General features: G+C 45.0%; 1 protein-coding gene across 1 annotated transcript in view; it reads left to right on the top strand.

The window, feature by feature from the left end:
* efnb1 (ephrin-B1) overlaps window positions 1-22,006 on the top strand; it is a 65,786-nt gene that overhangs the window by 28,411 nt on the left and 15,369 nt on the right. Inside the window, exon 2 of the mRNA XM_017419682.3 lies at window positions 1,268-1,545. Coding sequence (XP_017275171.1) covers window positions 1,268-1,545 — 278 coding nt within the window. The remainder of the gene's footprint in view (window positions 1-1,267; window positions 1,546-22,006) is intronic.

Below are 22,006 nucleotides of genomic sequence, written 5' to 3'. Positions count from 1 at the left end.
CCCTTCACGCACTCCCGTGTGGGTTTCTTTTAGGAAACACCACGGCCTTCCGTTCGGCTCGTCTGAAGAGCCAGTTATTTAGTGGTGAAATGATGTGTGTGATGATGAAATGAAGGGGGCTGCAGATAAGGTGAGATTACACTCTGTGAGAGGGAGGAAGAGGGGAGACACCGAGAGAGACAGAGAGAGGGCCCCAGCCGCTGATGTCTTGTTAAAACGTGAGGGATCAGGAAGAACAACAAATGCATCGCGCGTTGCTAAATCCTGCTTAAATCCGCTGGCATGGGCAGATCTAGCAGATAGCCCCTCTGCTGGGCTCACTGTCTGCTATCACAACACACACACACACACACACACTCGTGAACACACTTGTACATGAACACACCCGTGGTCAGTCCGGCTGTCTGGGTTAATGCTTGGCTAACTGGGACAGCAGAGATGAACCATGTTGACATTTTAAGCCCCAAACAAGCCCCAGAACAATGATTCAGCCCATCTGCACCCCCCTCCCCCCCAACAGGAGTGCAACCTCAGCTTATTTTGCCGACACATACACATAGGCACTGCCCAAACACTCTGCTGTGTGCCTCTGCCCCTACTCTTCACACACACTTACACACACACACACACACACTGGGTCTCCTCCTGTTCCCCGTCTTTTAGTGAATAAAAGAGAACAAAAGCTGATCTGATTGAGTTGGCAGCAGAGAGCGAGGAGGAGAGGTACTGTAAGGTCACATGGATTATCTTAATCCTGCAGAAGATGATCATGACAGTGGGAAGATGTACCGAGAAAGCCTTAACCTCCCGGCCGACCGCTGCACACTGTTCTGTGAAGCTGTAGCGACTTCGGCGATACTTCGGAGGCGCAGGTCCCTTCTTGAAGAAATCTGTTGCGTTCTTTCCACGTAATTCGATCCACAGCCTCGACCGCGGCAGCCATTTTGTGTTGCGACAGCTCTCTTACCCTTCCTCGCAAACTTTTTGTATGCTTTGATTCCGGTCCAAGTATGAGGAAAAAACCGTCACTTGTTCTTGACTCGTTCTGAAGCATGTCAAGCTGCTGCCTGTAGCGTTTTTGTGAAACAAAATGAACAACGCTCCGCCTGAAAGACCGTGTCAGACAAATCTAAACCCCCTAATTCCCACAGCTAAAACTATTAAGACTATATAAACTGTAGCTGAATTATGCAGCTGTTTTTCCAGACTTATCTCTTTTATCTATGAGTAACAGTTTGTCTTACTCTTCTCCCCCTTCCTCTCCCAGATTTCTTCCTGGAAAAGGCCTTGTCATCTACCCAGACATCGGGGACAAGCTGGATATCATCTGCCCCAAAGCGGACCAAGGCAGAGATTATGAGTATTACAAGCTGTATTTGGTGAAGAGGGAGCAGGCGGAGAGCTGCAGCACGGTGCTCGACCCGAATGTGCTGGTGAACTGCAACAAGCCCGAGAAGGACATCAAGTTCACCATCAAATTCCAGGAGTTCAGCCCCAACTACATGGGCTTGGAGTTCAAGAGGAACGTCAACTACTACATCACCTGTAAGTTTGTCACGAAAGGATGATTTATTGTTGATATTTAGCTTTTTAACCTTCATTCAACCGGAGAAGCCTGACTGAGCAAGCAGAGTAATAATCTCTGCTTCACACTCAGTTACACACAGTCACACCCGGGAGTTTCCTATTAAAATTGCTTTTTGATGGCTGCTGCGGCGGTCCCATAGCAACCACCTGGAGGTTCGGTGCTGTTCTGGAGACGGAGTGGTCAGAGGTGATTTAAGGTGTTAAATATTCCATGTTTTTATGGGATTCAAAATACTCCATTCTTAATGATAATTTTCTGGCATTTTAAGCATTTTGCCTACAGACATTTGTTGATATTAAAAATAAAATTAGGTAAAGGCTTATTTAGAGAATTAAATATAAAATCGGTATGTTTTTAAAATTCCTGCATTTCACTATGTTGAATGTATTCATGGGGAAAAAAGAGACGATATAGTTTTTTTAAATCCTGACCTACACTATTTTAATCACTAAACTGTGAATTTAGCGCCCATAGAAGCATTTTAAGAGTAGCTAGACACTTTAGTGTGATTTATTATGATCAATAATCATTTACCACTTGATTTCATACAGTTGCACATGGACACTGAGATAAATATTTGTTTGGATTTGAATGCACAGTAGCTACTTTTAATGAAAATATCAAATTTTCATAACAGTTTTCTGAATAAATCCGTGAAAATAAACATTCACTTCAAAGGACATTTTGTACCTGTGATACCTGAGTACGTTGGTTTCTTGATAATTTTCCCAACATTAAAACACAAGTAAAAAAATATGTTTGCTACATTTGCACAATCTCCTTTTTCGACACAGTTCATTGCCACTTTAATACAAAAATACACTGTAATGCAATTCAAATAAAATGCAATATTTTTTATTTTTATTATTCAGTCAGTCTCAGGGAGACTGTTTGCGCAGCAGCAGCAGAAGGTTTTGCAGAGCCAGCGGAAGAAAGCTCTCCCTCTTTTCTTCTTGGTTTTAGGGAGGTTTCTGACAATTATCAGAGGCTCTAAAGGAGGAGGTGGCGGAATCACAACTGCGTCACAGTCCTCTGGGTCAGCCTCTCCATCTGGAGCGTCTTGGGCTAGTCTGTCAGGAGTTTCAGCAGGTGGAGCACAAGAAACTGGGGAGAGTGCAGCCACAGGAGGGTTGTTGTCTTGACAGACGGTTGGTTTTTTCCCAGTCAGATCTTCCTGCTCTTTAGTAAAAACCACAGCCTTATCAGCAGGAGGAGCAGGGGAATCTGGAACCTCAGCAGAGTCTGGTTCTCCAGGAGGTTCTGGCTCTTTATCCAGCTTGAGTTTCTCAGTCAGGTTAGCAGGAAACTCTTTAAGATCAGGTTCAGGAGAGGGTGTCGGAGCTGACTTTGCCTCTGTGCTGGCTGATTCTTTGTCAATCACATTTTCCTTCAAAGTCCCTTGCATCTCATCAAAGACGGCCTGATCAGGAGGAGGAGGAGCAGGGGAAGCTGGAACCTCAGGAGAGTCTGGTTCTCCAGGAGGTTCTGGAGCAGCATTGAAATCATCCTGGACCGGAGTGCTGGCAGGGAGGTCACCAGCGGGGAGCAGACTTTCATGCACTTCAGGGTCCTGGGGCCAAAACAACCCACAAATGTGTCCTACTGAGGCATAAACAATGTCACTCAATAGTTTTGGGTCAAAGGCTTTGATGTATTCCCGAAGGATGGGAAGTGGCATCTTCTTTTTGATGTCTGTGAGGATCGACAGGACCAGATCATCCCTGATGGCGCGGGTGAAGATGGCCCGGTGTCTCACAGTGAGAGCCCCTGAAACTCTCTCCAAAATGGCCTTTGTGACCCCAGTGGAGACTTTGCTGAGCTGCTGGGACGGCATGTTTAGACGAGAGCGAGGAGGAAACAACCAAAGGCCCTGCACGACTCGGGGAACCACCTCCATCACCACATCTTTTGGACTGAGCAGTCTGGAGCTCGGCGCCTTCTCCTTCTTTTCACTCACGATTTTCACATACTCCTGTACATTATCGAGTATTTTAGGTTGCCTGTGGGTGACAGTCATGCAAATGAATGAAAGCCTTTCAGTGTGTCAGACATATTTATTTTGACTACAGTTTAACTATTAAATGTTTGACAAGGAACTCACAGAAAAGAAGGAGGTACGAGCTCTGGGGACTTGAGGAGCAGCCTCGCTTCGCACTCAGCGTCCCTTATTTTGTTGCTGTCATTCACGGCCCATATCTGAAACAAACAGTTAATGTTGACATAAACTAAGGATAAACCAACATAATGTAATAATTTAGTCTTCATATGCCTCAGTGCTTACCAGCCGAAGAAGAGGTTTGACATCAACCTCATCATAGCCGTCCAACTGAAATTCCCAAAACCTTTAAACAGAAACAAAACACAGAGTTTATTTCTACTTTTCCACCGAACCCTGTTAGGTAAACGGACATGAGCAGAGTTTCAGGTGTCTGTGGTTCAGAAACTCACTGTTCTCTTAAAGTCAGTTTGTTCTTCTCCACCATGACCTCAATCAGATCTTCAGCAGTCACCTGAGGTGGGATCAGGTTTTTCTGCTCAAGTTTTAGAAATTCTAACATTGTCGCCGTCTAAAAACACACAGGAGATAAACCATTTAACACACAGCAGTTCACATTTGATTAGAACTTAGCTCAAATTGTTTGCTAGTCCTGTTTTTACCAGGCGCTTGTAATTGTGGATGTGCCAGCAGGACCGCATGGTTTGCTCATAGATGGGTGTACCAAATGCAACCTTTGATTGACATGAGAAAACAAAACAGATTTGACTGAACAAGCACTTAAAAACACGTGAAAAATGATAAAAACAGGAGAAAAGGCCAAACTTGTTACGTACCCTGATGGGCCTGTAGACTCCCTTGGTTCCTTCAAGGAACTCCATGACGATCTTGTTGTTGTAGATCGCAAAACTGAACGAACTGTCAAAGCGACGAGGACGTTTTCACAACGAATTGTTCACCAATAAACGGGAAAAATACTCAAACTCACGAACGAACACAGAGAGGACTTGATCTGTCAGCACGAACGAACAGAGTGAAGTGTTTGTGATGTAGAGTTCTAATTGTGATGTCACAGACTTTAGAATGTTCAAACAGCTGTTGTCATGGAAGTAGTTGCCGTCACGCAGCGCATGGATACTAAGTTTTCCTTTAAAAAAAACATGTATGTGAAATTCCAGAACAGCAGAACTTTATACCATAACACAGAAAAAAATATATCTGTAATCTGTCCAATATATATTTAGATTTTTGTAGGGAACAAGCAAGCAGAGATTTCACATATTTACTGAGACATAAACTACAAAGATGCATTCCTGTAGCCTTGTTCAGATAAATTTTGTCATTTTCTGGTTTTATTTATTGTTTTGCTTCTTTAGTTGGGCTGTAAAAGCCTCACCTTTCTCTAAAAGTTATAGCTTTTGCTCGATCTTATCTTCCTCAGAATGCTGCTAGGCTGGGCCCCGGCCGCATCCGAAATGAATCCCTTCCTAAATCAGCAATATTATTTGAGATGATCCTAAAATTAAAAAGGACAGTGTCTGCACGAGCATGCAGCCAGCTGTTTCATGCCAAACAGCTACACAGCCTGCGAGGAATCAATAGAGACTCTGCAGGCCAGAGGGAGAAAAAAAAGGACCCACCACCAATAACCACTAATGAAACATGATGTATGATTCTGTTACATCAAAGAGCACACAAACAAGCTAGTATTTTAGGGATATTAATAAAAGTCAGTATAAGCGCTGTGATTTTAAACTTTTAAAAGCTTCTGCAGCTTTTATTCTCCAGAGCAGCTCTTTTACATCCTGCACTGAAAGAAAAAAAAAAAGCCACACAAAAATAAATCCCACATACATTTTTATTTATTTATTTTTTTCCTTTTAATCTGTTTGCACTTCAATCAATATTTGTGAACTCTCCCTTGCAGGCGGAGTGCATGGAAGCATGAAGCCTGGGATGTTATCAAGCGTCAATTTTCACGGTCGCTCTTGTGGCAACATGTTATGCGGGTTTTAAGGAATATTTCCCTCTGAGCGTTATTACGCCCACATGTTTTTCAGCAAACACCTTGGGCGTTTTTGCCACTTTCTAAAAGACTTCCGCGCCTTCCTTTTTTTATTTTTGCATATTGTCTCTTGATTACATCATAAATATTTTAACTTAACTTTATTCCCGACATGCGCGTGGGCATGCATTCCTGACAGCGGTTAGATTCAACTTTAAAGCAAATGTGTCAGCTTTGCTTTAGGTTGATTTTATTTTTATGCAAAGCTCCTTTCTCTCATGTCTTCTCTGTGGAACAGCAGTCTTACTGATGTTTGTTTTATGCAAACTAGAGGAACACTTTGCGCTCTCTTCTTAGCGTCTCAGACTGAACTCATAACTAGAGCCAGTTGTAAATCCTTCACAGGGGAGGCTTGTCTCGCAGGATCCAGCTGATGGTGGATCATTATTAGGCTCATATACTGTAACGTTTGCTTGTCAGCAGTAATCGGATGCAGCATTCGTCTCGGTATTATGTTAATGTTGTTGTTCTTTGCGACAGGAAGAGCATGTTTTATCTGTTCCACGGCAGCCTGTGCGTACACCATAACACACTTCATCTATCATTAAGATAATGGCCATGTGCGGTTCCTGTTTGTGTCTGTTGTGCGTTTTTTGGAGGGAGCGAGGGAGGAACGGTGAGCACCTGCACTTTGTACACTTCTCCAGGTTTACTTAGACTGTTCACAGAGTCTGTGGTGCGTGTGTGTGCGTCGAGGCTTCTTTAGGCTAACCTAGAAGATGGGAGTGAATTATCCCATCGTCTCTGCTGGGAATGTGGTCCAGGCAGCCAGCAGAGTGGCGTAAATCTGCTCTGCCTATAAAGACCGGGCTTATCTGCTCTGATTAATGGTCGAACGTGGCAGACACCATTTGAGACGAGAGGAAGATGCATAAGGAGTGGACATCCTACTAAATCCTCCAGCAGCCTTTTTTTTGTCCACCCCTGGCCTCCAGCCCTCTTACTCTTTTCTGCCCCCCCACGCCCCCACTCATACCCCTGCTCTTTACGTGGGGTCGAAGAGGCAACAAAAGGTGTGGGCTTGAAGTAAACACCAAATGGTGTGTGTGTGTAGTCTTGCCCTGCTGTCACCACGGGGGATCCCGTTCACTTGGTCCCGTCCATCCCATCCCATCCCTGACAGGAGTCACGGGGGGGTTAAAGGTCACAATGCACAGTTGAGGGGTCACGGAAACACCACAGGGGGGTCAGTAATGATAACCTAGCTCTGATCTAAACCCCAGACCAGGACCAGCTTGTGCTGTCTATCAGCACCCCTCTGTGTATACACACACACACGCGCGCACGCACACACACCCACACACACATAGGCACACACATTATACACACATCCTCTAACCTCTCTGTTTCTCAACTTAACAAACTGGTTATATTTCACTGCGTTGTCTAAACACAGGATATCGAATGAGCTGTTTGTGTGGAAAATGGCCGTGCTGTGTTTAGGGCTTAGAGTGAGCGGGGAGGCGATTCCAGACAGCAGGCTTTTAAGGAAAAGAAAATAAAAAAAAAAAAAAGGAAAATGAGCAACAGAGCGAAAAAAAAGGGGGAAGAGACGTATATTCTTGAACAAATATATATACACACACAGTAATAATACATCACAGAGCAAAGCCTAAAGGACATCCCTCCATTTTCTCTTGTAATCACCCCTCATTGACATGAAGTAGTATGAGTACTTGGTGATTGGTTCTCTGCGGTTAGCTGGGCCCGCGACTCTCTGCTCTATATAAAGTCGAAGCCACAAAGCAGTAAACAGAGGCAGCCTGTCGAAGTGCACCTCTCTTCTGCTTTGATTTCCTGGGTAGCGGGGCAGGATGGGCCTGATCCCTCCCGACAGCTGTCATTCTTTATAGCCGTGTACCGTCGTGGACCGTGACATGCGCCGACTTCCCCACCAGAATCCTGCCACAGCGGAGCACACGTCGCCTCACCTCGGCGAATAACTAAACACCCGCTCGCAGCAAACACTGAAGCTGACTTTATTCCCGGTGCTTAGCCTCCATGACATTCTTGCGAATCCCATACAACTTCAGTTGTATGTTTGTGGATAAAAAAATGATCTAATATGAGCTTTTTTAACTGTTTTAAATGGTCTGTATTTTTTATTTTTAAATTGCTGATTCGAGGTTGACAAATGAAGAGTTTCTAATGGTTGATTCCAACACAGATTGTTTTTATTTAAAATTCAGGTCTGATTTACAAAGCTGATTTGTTTATTTGTTATGGCCCATAAATGTCACAGTTTATATGCATACACATCAGGTTGTGTTAGATATTTTTAGAAAGAAGCAACAAAAACATTGATTAACTGTGAGTTATTGACGCAGATCAGTGCACATTCCTGCTTTTCCTACGGCACACTGAGGTCCTGCTGTAATTCCAACAATAAAGTCATTCATTACGGATGTCCCGATCAAGATTGATTTTCTCCCCGATACACATCGGAGTCATTTCAGATTAAGCATTCGTCTAAATCTGATATTTGCGGTTTTTTTAACAGCACAGACTTGCAGATTTTTGTTGCTTGTCAAGATGTTTTCTTCTCATTAGCAAGAAAAACAATGCCATCCATTTTGTTTAACTTTCACATACCACTGCATGTAAAAATGAAACTATTTGTTCACGAGCACATTTTTGATCAAGTGAGGAATCAGTGCGGTGTACTGTGAGGCTAAGCAGTGGAACCGGGCAAACATCCAAACTCCAAATGTTTGTTGTAAAGCAAACTGGTGGTCACATCTGATAACATGCTCTGCAGATAATGGTGAACCTTTTCCTCCAGCTTGAGTAGCTCTTTGTTGGTTAGCGGTGTCCAAACGTGTAGAATGTACTGTGGCGCCAAAAGGTTACGAAAGCCTATTTTCTCCACCACAGCGACGGCTTGGTCATTCAGTCTGTAATCCTGTTCGCCTTATCTGTGTTCAGGGGAATCTTGTCTCTCCTCTTTTAAGTGTTGCTTAGCCGTGTTAGCTTTAACAGTTTGCTGGGTGAGCTTGGCATACTCAGCTTGGCGTTTGGATTTTAAAAGTCATGCATTGCAAGCAGCGACAGGCCTGCCCTCGTTTTTCTATTTCAAAATGCTTCCAAACCACAGACATGTTGGCGCATTACATCACATTTCACGGCAGCTGTATTATGGTGGAACTGATGTGAAAACCATAGACATTAGGTCAACAGCAGAGATCGGGAGCTGAGCGTGATCAGCTACTCTGAAACTAATTTGAAAAATCCCTTCATCAATAACCCAAGACGATACTTGAGATCCACTTGGGGCATCTCTATTATTCATATTGTACATACAAAAGGCTGTGGAAATTAAAAATAACTTCTAATCCATTTTCCTTGTAAATATGACGTAGTTCTTTAAAAGTTAGAATAATATTCAGGTCAACTTTTTTTGGAGTCTGCTGAGAAGAGTTCCCCTGGCTGTGAAAGGCACCCTTGTTGCAGGAAGCGCATTGTCTAAAGGGCAGAGTGTCAAGTGTAACAAAAATAGTCTGCCCACAGATTTGCCTGCCTTTTAATCTGCTTACTATGCACAGGTGTGGCCAATAACTTTAAATCAGCAAAACTCTGCCTAATTAATCATCTGACTGAACAATCGGCCTACCTCAAGTCCTGACACAGTTTTATTAAAAAAATAACAACAACAAAGTTTAAGATTATATCTGTGAACTTTTCCACAATGCTCTCCTGAAAGGAATAAAATCAGGAGGCATATTTCATGTCAGTAACATTTGCACTCTTTAGCGTGGGCCCTCTTCTCTATCACTGTTATTTTCTCCTCAACAACCCACACATTAAACACCCCGCCTCCTAAATGGCCCCCAAAGGAATTTCTTTACCGGTGGGCAACATACATCCAGCACTTCCACGCTCTGCTGTGCAAGTCGGCCCTCTTCTCCTGCTCTTTCTTCATCTTGGGGGGGAGGAGTTGAAGGTCAAGGTTGAAATCTCTGCCCTGGCTGCAGCCAATCAGATCCTTCCCTGCCCTACATTTCGCGAGGACGCTCCATCGCATGTGCACATGCGCGCTCCCACGCAGGTGCTCGCTGCAATAATAATGCAAAGGAGTTTGTGAGCTCGAATCAAACAAAGTCTTGTGCGCAGCCAGGCAAACATGAGCGCTGAAAAAGGCACACAGCCTGATTTAATGCATCATAATAACAGTAATATGATTAAAAAAAGTGTTAAATGTCATCTTTGAGACATAACATAAAATTACCATAATCAAATCACAGCCACTAAGCTGTCAGGTTGAAGGCATGTTGATTTTCAGATTATAGGGATGCAAATAGCTCACACATTTTTTAACTGCCAGTTAAATAAGTGTTTTTGATGTGAAATGCTAACAGTTAACATCTGGTACCCCTCCACCCCCCACCCCCCCCCTATTTGTAACCCTGAAATATTTAATTAGAAGCAAGAGACACTGTGAGAGGACTTCACTTTGCATCGATGATGGACTCTCACACATGCTTATTATGAGCAGAGAACAAAATAAGCTCTGTTTTATTGCACAATTGTCAGATTGTAGACATTAAAAACCACCAGAAAGGCTTGAAATAATGATTTGTACAGTTGCCAAACATTGCTATTGGCCCCGCTTGAAAGGGTTGTTTCATAAGCCGGGATACAGAATCATTAAACCTCCAAAAATGCTCCAGTTCAGTCAGCATTGCGTCTTATATCTCTTTGACTCTGCGTTTATGAAATTCCCGATAAAGGATGTGCCGACTTCTCTAACGCGTGAGGATATTAGAGACAATTTTTCTTATGTCATAGCCCCAGTTTGTAAATAATATTCGAGGGAGTTCACTTTAAAAAAAAAAAAAAGAAAATGATGTGGATTGAGTCAGTAAGTGGTACTTACGTTGCCGATTTGAGTTTAAAGCAGCTAATCAGCGAGCCTTAACGGATTTTGTTTTCAAAGTAAACCCAGCCAACAGGTCAGGTTAGCACCGGTGGAGCAGCCTGGTCGGGGATAAGCAGATTTAACCCCCCCTTGTGAGTGAATTTAGCCCCGTGTTTATTAGTGGGCCAGTGTAATATATGGCTTTCTGCTTGCTTTGCAAATCTATCCGGGCTGCCTCTGCTACTTCTCCTTTGGATATTTCATTCAGTGAGGGTTAGCAGGCACAGCGTTATTGTCGCTGGTTATTGCCTTTCGTTTATTGCAGAGGAGTTTGTTTGGAGTGGGGGGGGGGGTAAGAGGACTCTGCCTCAGAGAGACGGGGCTGCTCACATGGCTGTACGAGTGAATGGTAACCATTGGTTACGGCGGAGCCCGTCGCTGGTAGATGAAGCGGATATATTCATGTATTCATCTCAATTAGTCGGCTCCAAACGCAGACACTCATCCCTCCTCGGCTGTGCTCCATGCTTATCTTATTAGAATATTTGATCCTGCATGTGAGGCCTCCCTCACTCTCTGGCTCATCATGTCAACCCTTGTTTCCTCTCTTCAAACCCCCCCCCAGCTTCTCCCTCCATGATTCTCCCCTCATGTTCCAGAGTTTATGCGCAGGCAGGGGCTGTGGGAGGTCTGTGTTCAAGTCATTTTGCTTGATTACTCAGATCTTCTCTCAGCACGCAGACCACAAGAGACCGCAGCTCAGAAATAACTACAATGTTGATTTTTGTTTCCTTCTCTCGACTAACACAAACTTATTTGCTGAGTAACCTTTTATTTTCCGAAGGCAATTTACAGTCTGGTTTCTTTAAATCTTTCTGCCTTAGCGGAAGTCATCTTTGTGCTTTTTGTAGCTTTAAAAGAAGAGGAGACATTTGAGGACGGCTTGATAGATGCATGTTTAGAGTACACAGTGATTAAAAGAAGTAAATGTAGGACAGAAGACTGTTCACATCAGTGTCCATAATGAGAACTGTCATGGACAATGGTGCAGTGCTATATAAAAAATAAAACACAAGCGCAGGATAAAACAATGAAGCCCATAATCTAAGACACTCTGCAACTGCATATTTCCCTTTCCATTGGCGATGTCTGAGGTTGTTTGCCTCCTGCTTTGCCAGCAGTACATATTCTCAGTGTATTTCTTCTCCGGCCAATAGTTGAACTCAAATCACAGTCCTGCGTCTGTCAGATGGAGCTCACTCTCCCTCTCCCTCAACCCTGGAACAGTGGTTTGTCTTCTCCAAGGCACGCTCTGAAACGGCTTTGTTTTCCAACAGCCATTCAGCAGCACCCTCAGCCGGGGCCTGCCAAGAAGTCCGCCTCCCCCGAGCTTGGAGCCCAGGCCTGTTTACACAAACTCATCGGAGAAATATGGATCTATAATTATAGAGGTTGTTTGTTTTAATGTCGCATCCTTGCGGTGGAAACCACCGCATGCTTGGTCAGCTACGACAGGGAGGGGTGGGCTGATGAAACTCTGAGCGGGTACGGCGTGAACTGTTTTCTGTGAAAAGCGTTTTGAAAGATCGAGAGAGGAAGCAAAAATAAAAGGGCAAAAAAAAAAAGAGGAGGGGGCCTTCTTGATGGAATCAGCTCTGAACAAAGCAAACAAACATGAATCACAAGGCGGTAATAGAGATTGCTGTGGTTTTCCAACGCATAAATACAGATTCTAAATACTACTCTGCAGGCCAGGGCCAAGCCCGTTTCTGTGAATTCAGCTCAGTGGCAAAATGTCCATGTTCCATTCCAGCATGACCACAGACGCACAAACACAGTAACAGAAGCAGGCAAACACACAAAAGGCGCGTGTGTGCGCGCACAAACACACAGTCATAAATAAGCACAGAGCCACATAAGCAAATTCAAATATATATATATACTCATAAGCTCGCACTAGCATGCAAATAGATGCGCACACAAAAGCACAACGTGCCCCACACTCATCCACCCTCCACTTCTGTTTGCGCAGATTTGCTGCCCTAATAGGAGCTGCTGTAAGCATTGTGCATTCGTTAATGCACGCCGAAGAGAAGCGCGGCTCAGCTGAGCATGAGATATTTTCAGTCAGCAGTCCCACAGGTGCGACGCGTGTGCTGTCAGAGTTTGTGCACGCCATGATGGATGGATGCTGAGGAGAAACATGTCTTCAAATAAATATGTGCTGTGTAGTTCGGGCTCGCAGCGACTTGATGGTTCCGTACCTCCTGTTCAAAACCCAAGGGTCACATTTCTTTCCTTCTCTTCCGCTTGTCTATCCTCATTTTTTTTTTTTTTTTGCTCTTTTGCTGCAACTCAATCTTTCCCTCCGTTCACCTTTGCCATCCCACCTATTTCCCTCCCCTCCTGCTTAGATCTCTCTCCCTCCTCCCATCTCCCCTGCACAGTGACAGATCCTGCAGGAAATTGTTTTGAGTCTGCCAGACATTTTTGTGTTGTAGCTGTTTATTTGTGCTAGGCGGGGGTACGGAAAGGGGTGCAAGGAGCCTCCGTCCTCTCTCCGCTCTCGATCCGGAGGTTAAGCTCCGGGACTCTTTGACCGTCCTTTGCCAAAAAAACCCACTGATCCCCGATCAGCGTGGGTTTACCATGTAAGTGATACTGAGGAGAGAGGAGCACTGAGTTGTTGGGGGGGGGGAGTGGGTGGGATGTAATCAGTGTGTGAGTGTGCCCTCCTGTTTGCATGCAACTTGCAGTCTTTGTGTGCGTTAGGATGTAATCAGCGGCCTTTTCTCTGTGGTCTGCTGTGCTCTCTGATTGAGGTTCTGGTGAACAACAGAGGAAAAAGGAGGGGGGGAAAAATGTTTCTTTTTCCTGCTTCTCGCGTCGCAGCCTGGCCTCTCGGAGCTGGAGAAACCTCGCTGCGGTTTGGGGAGCTCTGGCGCTTTACACATTAGCTCCATCCTGCCCTCTAGCTATTATATATCTGTCTCTGTGTCAACATGTGTCGGTGTACGTGTGTGTGTCACTGTGCATTAAAGCTGCTCTGACTTGAAACTATGTTGGCTGCAGTCAACTCGCCTACATGTTAGCAGGTACCAGAGATTCCCCCCCGAGGTTTGGGCACACGGGCTCGCACGTTTAATAAAAAAAAAAGAAAACACTCACATGCACAGTCGTAGGGGACGTGCACGCCCACACACCTATCTCTGCCTTTGTTCCTCCCTGTTTGCAGATTTTGATTCTGTGGACAACAGATGGGCTGACATTGACTCTCTCCTCGATAACAAGTACACTCTCTGTCTCTCTCGGCCCATCTCGCTGTCTTTACTGTCTGTCTGCGCTTTAATCTTGTGCTCAGACAATTAGGCAGCTATTTATTCGAGGAATATAGCCGGCATAAATGGCATTGATTGTCATTGACTGCTGCCACGTCTCAGAAAGCAGGATTTGCTCTTTTCCTGGACTATCCTTGTGTCTTCAGTGGGAAAAAGTTTGTGCAGAAGCATTGCATATTCCTCCTCTCAATTCAAATACCTCATCTAGTTTGTTTTTCAATTACCTATTTGAGACGGGAAGCCCTGTGCCTGCGGGAGGAATTATTGTTTGTTTGTTTGTTTCCTTTTGTTGATGCCGTGTTAGTTTGCAGAGCCAAACAAGGCCGGCTCAGTTGTCATAACTCTCTTCTGGAGGCCGGATTGAAAAGGTCAGTGGAAATGAAGCTCCTCTCTTTGTGGAGGATGAATGGAGCCTCACACAGAAACAGAAGAGTCTCAAAAACCCGCACATGCACTTAGGCATCTAAAAACATTCATTTAAATACACACACAGACACAAGCGGACCCCTGCGAGCTCATATTTTACACGCACCAGCAGGAGAGGTGAGAGCTCGAAAGATATTTCATCCCACACAGTTCGGGGTTTGTTGATTTGTTTCATTGCTGTAGCTCTGGTTTCCCTCAGGAGGGAGTTCACTCGCAAATTACCTCCTCAGTCAGTTGAGACTTTCGGAGCCTCGTGGCCTTTGACACGCCACGGCTATCTCGCCACATTCCGATCCATCCCGGCGGTTCTTTTATCAGGCTGATTTGTGGCTCGCGGGATCTTTAGGTGGATCAACGAGGGGGCGACTCCCCTCCGGAGTCCAGAGCTCCACGTCGTCTTTTTCTGACGACCACAAAGGCCAGAGACGAGACGAAGGAGGATGGCTTTTATCATCAGCTGGGATTTAGCGCGTGAACCGTGGTTCACCTCGTGTGATTATCAGTGCAAATGAAGCAAGACGAAAACTTCAATGAGCCTCCCGCTGAGGAACAAGCTCACTGAGAGGCCTTCTGTGTACATCTGTCAGCTGATTACACATGTGTAACCCGACGATACCAGTACCACCCAGTAATACTTAGGAAATAACTGCTGGGATTTATCATTTGTTAATCTTTGCACAAAGGCATACTTATGGGGAAAATAATAGGATAATGGCTGCAGTTCTCTTTGTGAGCTCTTAGAACAGGCTAGTTTGTGCTTCGGGGAAAGTTTACATGTTGAATCTCAGTAAGAACAAATTTGAGGAAATGTTTTCCTTTAAATGTTATGTATGACCCCCCCTTTGTGGACAAAGGTAGTATTCATAAAACAGGAATGACTTACAGAAACGTCTTCCTTATCATGACGCATGAAACTGAAGCCCATTCACTGCAAAAACATCAGAAAAATCTAGTTGTTGCGAAACTAGCGGGTGGGGACCCAACAAATAGCCCTAAGTCAAATTCATGGGGTCATAAAATAGTTGGTGGAATGAGAAACAAGGCATTTCTCTGATGCAAGAATGACATTTTCTGACTTTTCCTGTGAAAAATGGGAACTAACACACAAAAAAATCAAAACCAGCACAAGCCAGGAGGAACTGCTGTCACTGATATGAATTATTATTGTAGTATAGTTTATGTTTAGGTTTCTAAGCTGATGGGAACTGCAAACTGCAAATGTAAGGACATTTTTACAAAATACCTGTTTCAGGACCTGGCCAACATGCAACAGGCACAGCTCCGTTGTGCACAAACATCTTCAAATGAGCACATTCACAAGAAACGTTATTTTCTTTTAACTTAAAAAGTGAGGTTTTTTTTTAATTATTTGAGGAACTTGAACTGAGCACAGCTCAAAGTGACATAACAGCATTCTATTCAGGAGCAATGGGCTACTGCAGTCTGAGACTTTCCGGACAAAAAATAGCTACTTCTTGCAGAAAAAAAGTCATTTTTTCTCCTCAGAGACTGGGTGTTGTCTGCTGTCTACAAGCCATGTGGTCAGGCTGCAACACACACGTACATTGCATGGAAACTCCTATCTTTGTGGGGACCCTACATTGATAAAAACGTATTCCTTTTCCTTGAAAGTTGACTATAAAAAGTTGAAATCCCATGCTATTAGTAACAAAAGTGAAAGCTTTTGCCGAGGTGTGCCTGCACGCCCGACTCTGTGCGCACCCCGTGTGAGCCTGCTCCCATCTTTCTGTACATCCACCTGCAGGAAGCAGAAACAAACTCTCAACTCAGAGAACAACTTTGAGACATTTTGCCACTTGTAACGTATACAATATGTGAGCAGAACCAATATAACAACACAGATGTCTTTTGTTTACGCGGGTCGAGGTTTTGTCAGGATTTCATTATGGCGGAGCATCGGTGCAGGGCTTTGGAGTGACTAAAAGCTCAGTCCTAATAGACCGCTTTTCAGTCACGATGTCAGACTTTGCTTTGTGACAAAAAAGAACTGAAACATGTGGGACTGAGAGCCACTTTATTGTAACTTCCAACATCCTAAAGTACATACATGAGAAGAGAAGGGAGTGAAACAAATGGAAGTGAATCGGTTTTGTTTTATTCTGAGTGAGCTGAACTTTGATCTTGTTCTTGTGACAGGTGAAAACAGTTACAGTTTTATTCATGAACACAGAGAAAACAAACAACAGATGCAGAAACAACATACACTTACAATCATGACTAAATTAGGGCCTCGTTTATGATTTAGCGTAGATAACAGAAACATTTTGTGACATTTTCACAGCTTTTGTTGGCATCAAACCCCAGCTCCCTTCATGATAAACGGAACCGTGCACAATATTCTCTGCTTTTTCGTGTATAACTTCCCTGGATGATCTTGAATGGCGGATATATGGCAAAGATGGAGGAAGGAGTTTTTCATTTGAAGCAATCAGTCAGCTCTGAAGTTTCTCCGAACAAATGAGGATGGATGAGAGCGCGATAGACCGAGGTACGAGATGGAGTACAGGTTCAGAACTCATGTTGACTTATTGTCGACTTGGATTAATGGGCAGTTGTCCTGGGGGGGTAGTGGGCATCTCGCCCTCTGTTTTTGTGACAAGGGAAAAACTAGACCCATGGTGGAATTAATGAAACACTAATGCAGAGATCCCCCCCCACCTACCCGGCTTTAACTAGGATGAAACTGTTTGCTTGTGGTTAACTGCACACACTATTAGCAGCAAACAAGCCTTGTGCACACATATATAATGGCTTGAAGTGAGATAAACAGCAACGCAGCAACTCCCACATGAACAATATTAACCTTTAGCTTCTGAGCCTGTGTTTGTGAGTGCGTCTGCGCCTCAGCATGTGTTGCATCTTTCCTAACCTTTAGCTTGCACCAATAGGAAGGTGAAATGCCCTTTTTTTTTCTTTCTCTCTCTCTTTCCTCTCTGACCCAGTTTCCCATCGACTTATTCCTCTCAACACGCAACGTTTCAGCTGCTGTTAGTCAAATGATGCACTGTCTGAGAGGGAGACTTTGGAAGCAGTCGGCTGTGTGTGTGTTTGTGTGTGTGTGTGCAACTCAGGATTTATTTGTTCACCTGTTTGTTTTTGTGAATTCAAGGGTGTTAAATTGTGTGTGTGCACCCAGGAGGGGCTGTGCCGCTTTTTAAAAATAATGATCTAATAGATGGGAAGCGACGTTTACAGCAAAGAGAGAAAAAGAACATCTGAAGCGTCCCTTCCCCCCCCCCCTTTTTTTTTTTTATTATTATCTTTGTGAACAAAACTACTGGCAAAAGTAGTTACTGCTGCCACTTCTCCAGGCGCTTTTCCCCAGTTTTTAGTCTGTGAGTGATTTGTGCTAAACTGCTGAGGTTTTCTGGGGCTGCGGCTCGATGATATCGGTGCAAAGAGCCATTACTGCCAATTAGCTACTCTGTCATTAGGGAGGGTTGTGTGGGCTACTGGCAAAATTCTCAACACAACCAAATATAATAAAACTAAAATAGTTGGTAAAGTTAAAATTGCTATCTGAATTGTTCCACATTGAGAGGAGGTAACTCATGGCAGGATTTTGGTCACTTATTTTGTTTATTAAATTAATATGAAATGCCCATAGGTGGCTGGCGTTGTATCCTTTAGCTTTATTCATGTGAGCATCCATTTGTAGCATTTTAAGCTGTAAGTATCCACACCCTCAGGTTACTTAGGTTTAATGTGCCAATCGACTGCATTCACCATTCTGCGCTCCCCCTTGTGTACACCTGTCAGATTGTGTGGGTTTCAGGTCAGAAACATGCGTCCACAGCCTGAGCAGAACTCCTCCGTTCCTGTGTGTGGTCATTGTATGGAGGGGGGGCGGAGCAAGGAGTGCAGGGGAACGGTTCAGGATGCGATTCGCTCCAGAACGAGTCTGTCCACATCATGTCATGTTGCAGCGGGCTCAGTCTGTTCATGTTTGAGACAGATGACTTGCTCCGCTCCCCAAGGTCCTCCTGTTATTCTGCATCCTTTATCTCCAACTGATCCGACAGACGGCCCGCGTCCGGGGCGTGCACGCGTGCTTCCTTTGCTCGCTCGCGTGCAGACGTGGGTTTTGTGTTCGTGGGGAAGCGTCAACGCGCGGCCCTCGCGCAACAGCACGGTGTCATCCCCGCGCCCTTGTGTGAGAGTGTGCACATCGTGGACAAACGGGGATGGGGGGTAGGGGGGGGTGGGCGAAGAGGTGCAAGCATGCTGAGTGGGGAAATGGAGAGTGGAAAGTGCAGCAGTGGAAAAGCTCTGCCCCGCTGGATCCGCCGTAGAGGTGACACGCAGGCACCCACAGTGAAATGATGCAGAATCTTTGTGCGACTGCAGGCTGTGAGTCTCGCACAAATACACACAGAGACACTCTGAGAGTTGCTGACAGGTCCTCTGCAGAGGTTAAAAGCTGTCATAAGTAGACCTGAAGCACCAGCCCTGTGGTGCTGACTGTGGAAGGCTGAAAGGCTCGCTCATGTTGGACTGTTTCTATCAGGACCACACACACAGGCCCAGTGGGGAAAAATGGGAAATTAACTTACTTACGAATATTTGTGAGTGTTTAGACATGTGCATTTTTACTCATCCGTGTATCTCTCAGTGCACACACACACACAGACATACATACGCACTGAAACTAATGCAAATTCTTTTGCACAATTACAGTGCAGTTATTCAAATGTGCACAGTTGCACAGAGTCCAAAACACACACATCTAAAGACTTTAATGGAGAGTTTAAGAGAAAATCTGAGTGTGAGTGAGAGAAGCAAGCTGGCACACACACACACACACACACACAAGTACACAATCAGACGCACATATGCTTCCTCCGTTTAAACAGAGAGAGATCACCTCCCACCTCTTCTTCTTTCCAAACTGAGCTCTCCTCCTCTCAACTCCTCACTTCATCACCTCCTTCTATGTTCCCTCTCAGACATATGCACACCCTACATCCCTACAAACACACACACACAAACACACACACACACAATCATGCCAGTACACTTCAGACAGATCAAGCCGCACTCGTCTCCATCTCGCACTCTCTCTTTCCCCTCCATTCTCTCCTTCCCTTTTTCATTCCACACTCCTCGTTCCATCCGTCCCAGCACACACATTAAACACACACACCTCCATTTCACCTCCCTCCCTCCCTCCCTCTCTCTCACCCCCTCCACTCCACCCCCGCCCCTTGCCATACCATGGAGCTTTCTGCCGGGGGAGGATTTAGAAGTACCCTGTAATTTTGCTGCTGGAGGAGCTTTTAAGTCCCGCCTGATCTTCTGGCTGCTCCGGCATTCGGTGTGTGTCTGTGCGAATTTGTTTGTCTGCACGTTGCAGTGTGTTCAACCTACGTGGACCTGAGTGATAGCGTGCATGTAGTCGTGTCCTTGCATTTGTGCGTGCACGAGCGAGGGCAGTCTAACCAGGACGTGGGAGAGCAGCTCCCCCTCTGGCTGTGCACCGGAGCTGAGCAACAGTTGTGCGTTTGCTTGGACAGCTGACCTCCAGAAACCTTGACCCTACCTGCTGACTGTACCAGCGGCAAAGTGGCTCCTGGGAGCTGGCAGCACGTGGTGGTGCTTTAAACAATGCCAAAGTGTGAGAAAAAAAAAAGAGCCGCAGTTGAGCAGAGAGAGATGAGAAAATCAGCTGTGTCCACCCTCATTACTCAAAACCACATTCGTTCTAACCCAAATTCAATATTGGATGTACAAAATAGCATGAAGAATTTGCGCGTCAAGCGTTGAAGGTATGACAATTTTATATTGTCTGCCAGGTTTTATTACGGGGAAAAACCTTGAAGGGGGGAAAAGAAAAACACGAGAGTGGCCGATTCGTCTGAGATGATAGAAGGAGTCTGAGTGAATCGTCTTTGCTGATGCAAAATCTACAGACGAGAAAGCTACGTGGGAGAGACAGCAAGCGGAGGGGTTGGAGGTTGATTACTGATTTCCATTTCTATTTCTGGGACAAAGAAATGGAAGTCTGATGGGCTGGGACATCTATTTAGATCCATTTCATTCCACCATAATCAGGCTTTAGCCATGCCCTAATACTCAGGATTAGAAAAGGTTCAAAGTGCAAACATCCAGATCCCCCAGTATTATTCCAGTCTGTCAACCTCACTCTGTATGTGTTTTTTCTCTGCATGTATGTGTATGTGCACGTGCATTCTTGCACGCATGCCAGATCTGCCGGGGAGGGTTATCTCTGGAATCAGGCACATAAACCTAATCTAACCCTCCCTGTGCTCATTCAGGAGTGAAATATTTTGTGCAAATAGGCTCTCTTTTGCTCCTCAGCTCTTCAGTTGTGGTCCGCTAATGTAAGCCAAAACCAAGATGAAGGAAATTGCAGGTATGGGAAACAGACATTTTTATTGTGATGCTCTGTTTAATACACATAACACACCTGACAGGTCTGTGTTTAGTCACCCTGCTTTGCCTGGAACAAATAAAACAGCGGTGTGTGTGCGGGAGCTTCGCCTTGATGCTAAGTGTGAGCGATCAGATGGTGGCTGTGTCCCGCTTATGTATTTATCTTTTACTCTTTTTTTTTTTTTTTTTTTGGAATGGTGGGAAATGTAGACATTATTGGTAGTGGTTGCTGTGACTACCCAGTGCCTGCTCGGCTCGTCTAAGTGGAAGTCTGAATGCTGTAGAGAACGGGGTGGCGGTGGTGTGTGAGAGGCAGCCAATGAATGTCACCTCTCATCCACTTTCTCATTAAACAACCTGCTCTCTGTCTGTCACATGGGCTGTATCCATCCGCTCGTTTGTGCTCTGGGCAGATGTTGCTGGTGTGCACACGTGGGCGTAGACTCACTCACACACAGTTTCATTGCGCCTGGCTGTGTGAAAGCAACCACCCCACCCCACCCCAGGTTGGACAGGAATAATAAGCAGTAGATGATTCATGATGGAGATGGGGAATGTATTCAGCAGGACCACCTGAGTGACCTCATTTAGCAGACCTGAGAATAAATATAGACCACAGCATCATGCCCCTGCCTTAGTGTGTGTTGTCTCGGTCAGTCAGCGCTGTATCGCTAACACATCTCCCACTCCTCTCCCCGGAGCACCTCGGGGAGCAGTCCTTTCCCTCCACCCCGTATGTCCTTGTGAGATTTGCATGCAAACGTGCACACTCACATATGCATGGTAATATGTTTTAGGTAATGTGCAGCAGTAGAAGGTGTGAGTTTGAACAGCTATTTCCCCTGTAAGGCTTCCTCTTGGCTCATGTACTGTAGATATTTCCCAACATCAACATTTGGCACCTGGTTTCTCTTATGACTTCAGCAGCTGTAGATCTTTTGTTCTCCCACTAGTCACTCTGTGGCCAATGATCCACACCCACAAGGAGGGTCTTAAATCACACTAAAACCCGTCTTTTGGAGCCAGCGGCTTTATTTCCAAAAAAGCAGCATTCCTTCATGCAATGACCACTTCTTTGGGTATTCCGGACCGCTAACGGTGAACCAGTTTGTTCCACTCAATCATTAGCAGCGGGGCAGTTTTTTCTTTGTTCTCCATCCTGTCGTTGCTTCATCCCCCTGTGTTTTTATCTCTGCCGAGACACTCAGGAAAGCCCAGTTCCCCAGTCTGCCCCCTTCTAGAACGCAGCACGACTGTTGGCCTTTTAATATCTGGAAATCCAGATTTGGATTAACGTCAGTGTGCAAGGATGAAACGAGGGGGG

This window comes from Kryptolebias marmoratus, linkage group LG9 (genome assembly GCF_001649575.2).
Source record: "Kryptolebias marmoratus isolate JLee-2015 linkage group LG9, ASM164957v2, whole genome shotgun sequence".
In the NCBI taxonomy this organism is placed as follows: Eukaryota; Metazoa; Chordata; class Actinopteri; order Cyprinodontiformes; family Rivulidae; genus Kryptolebias; species Kryptolebias marmoratus.
Note: the sequence above shows the minus strand (reverse complement) of the source record. Positions and strands in the feature narration are given on the sequence as shown.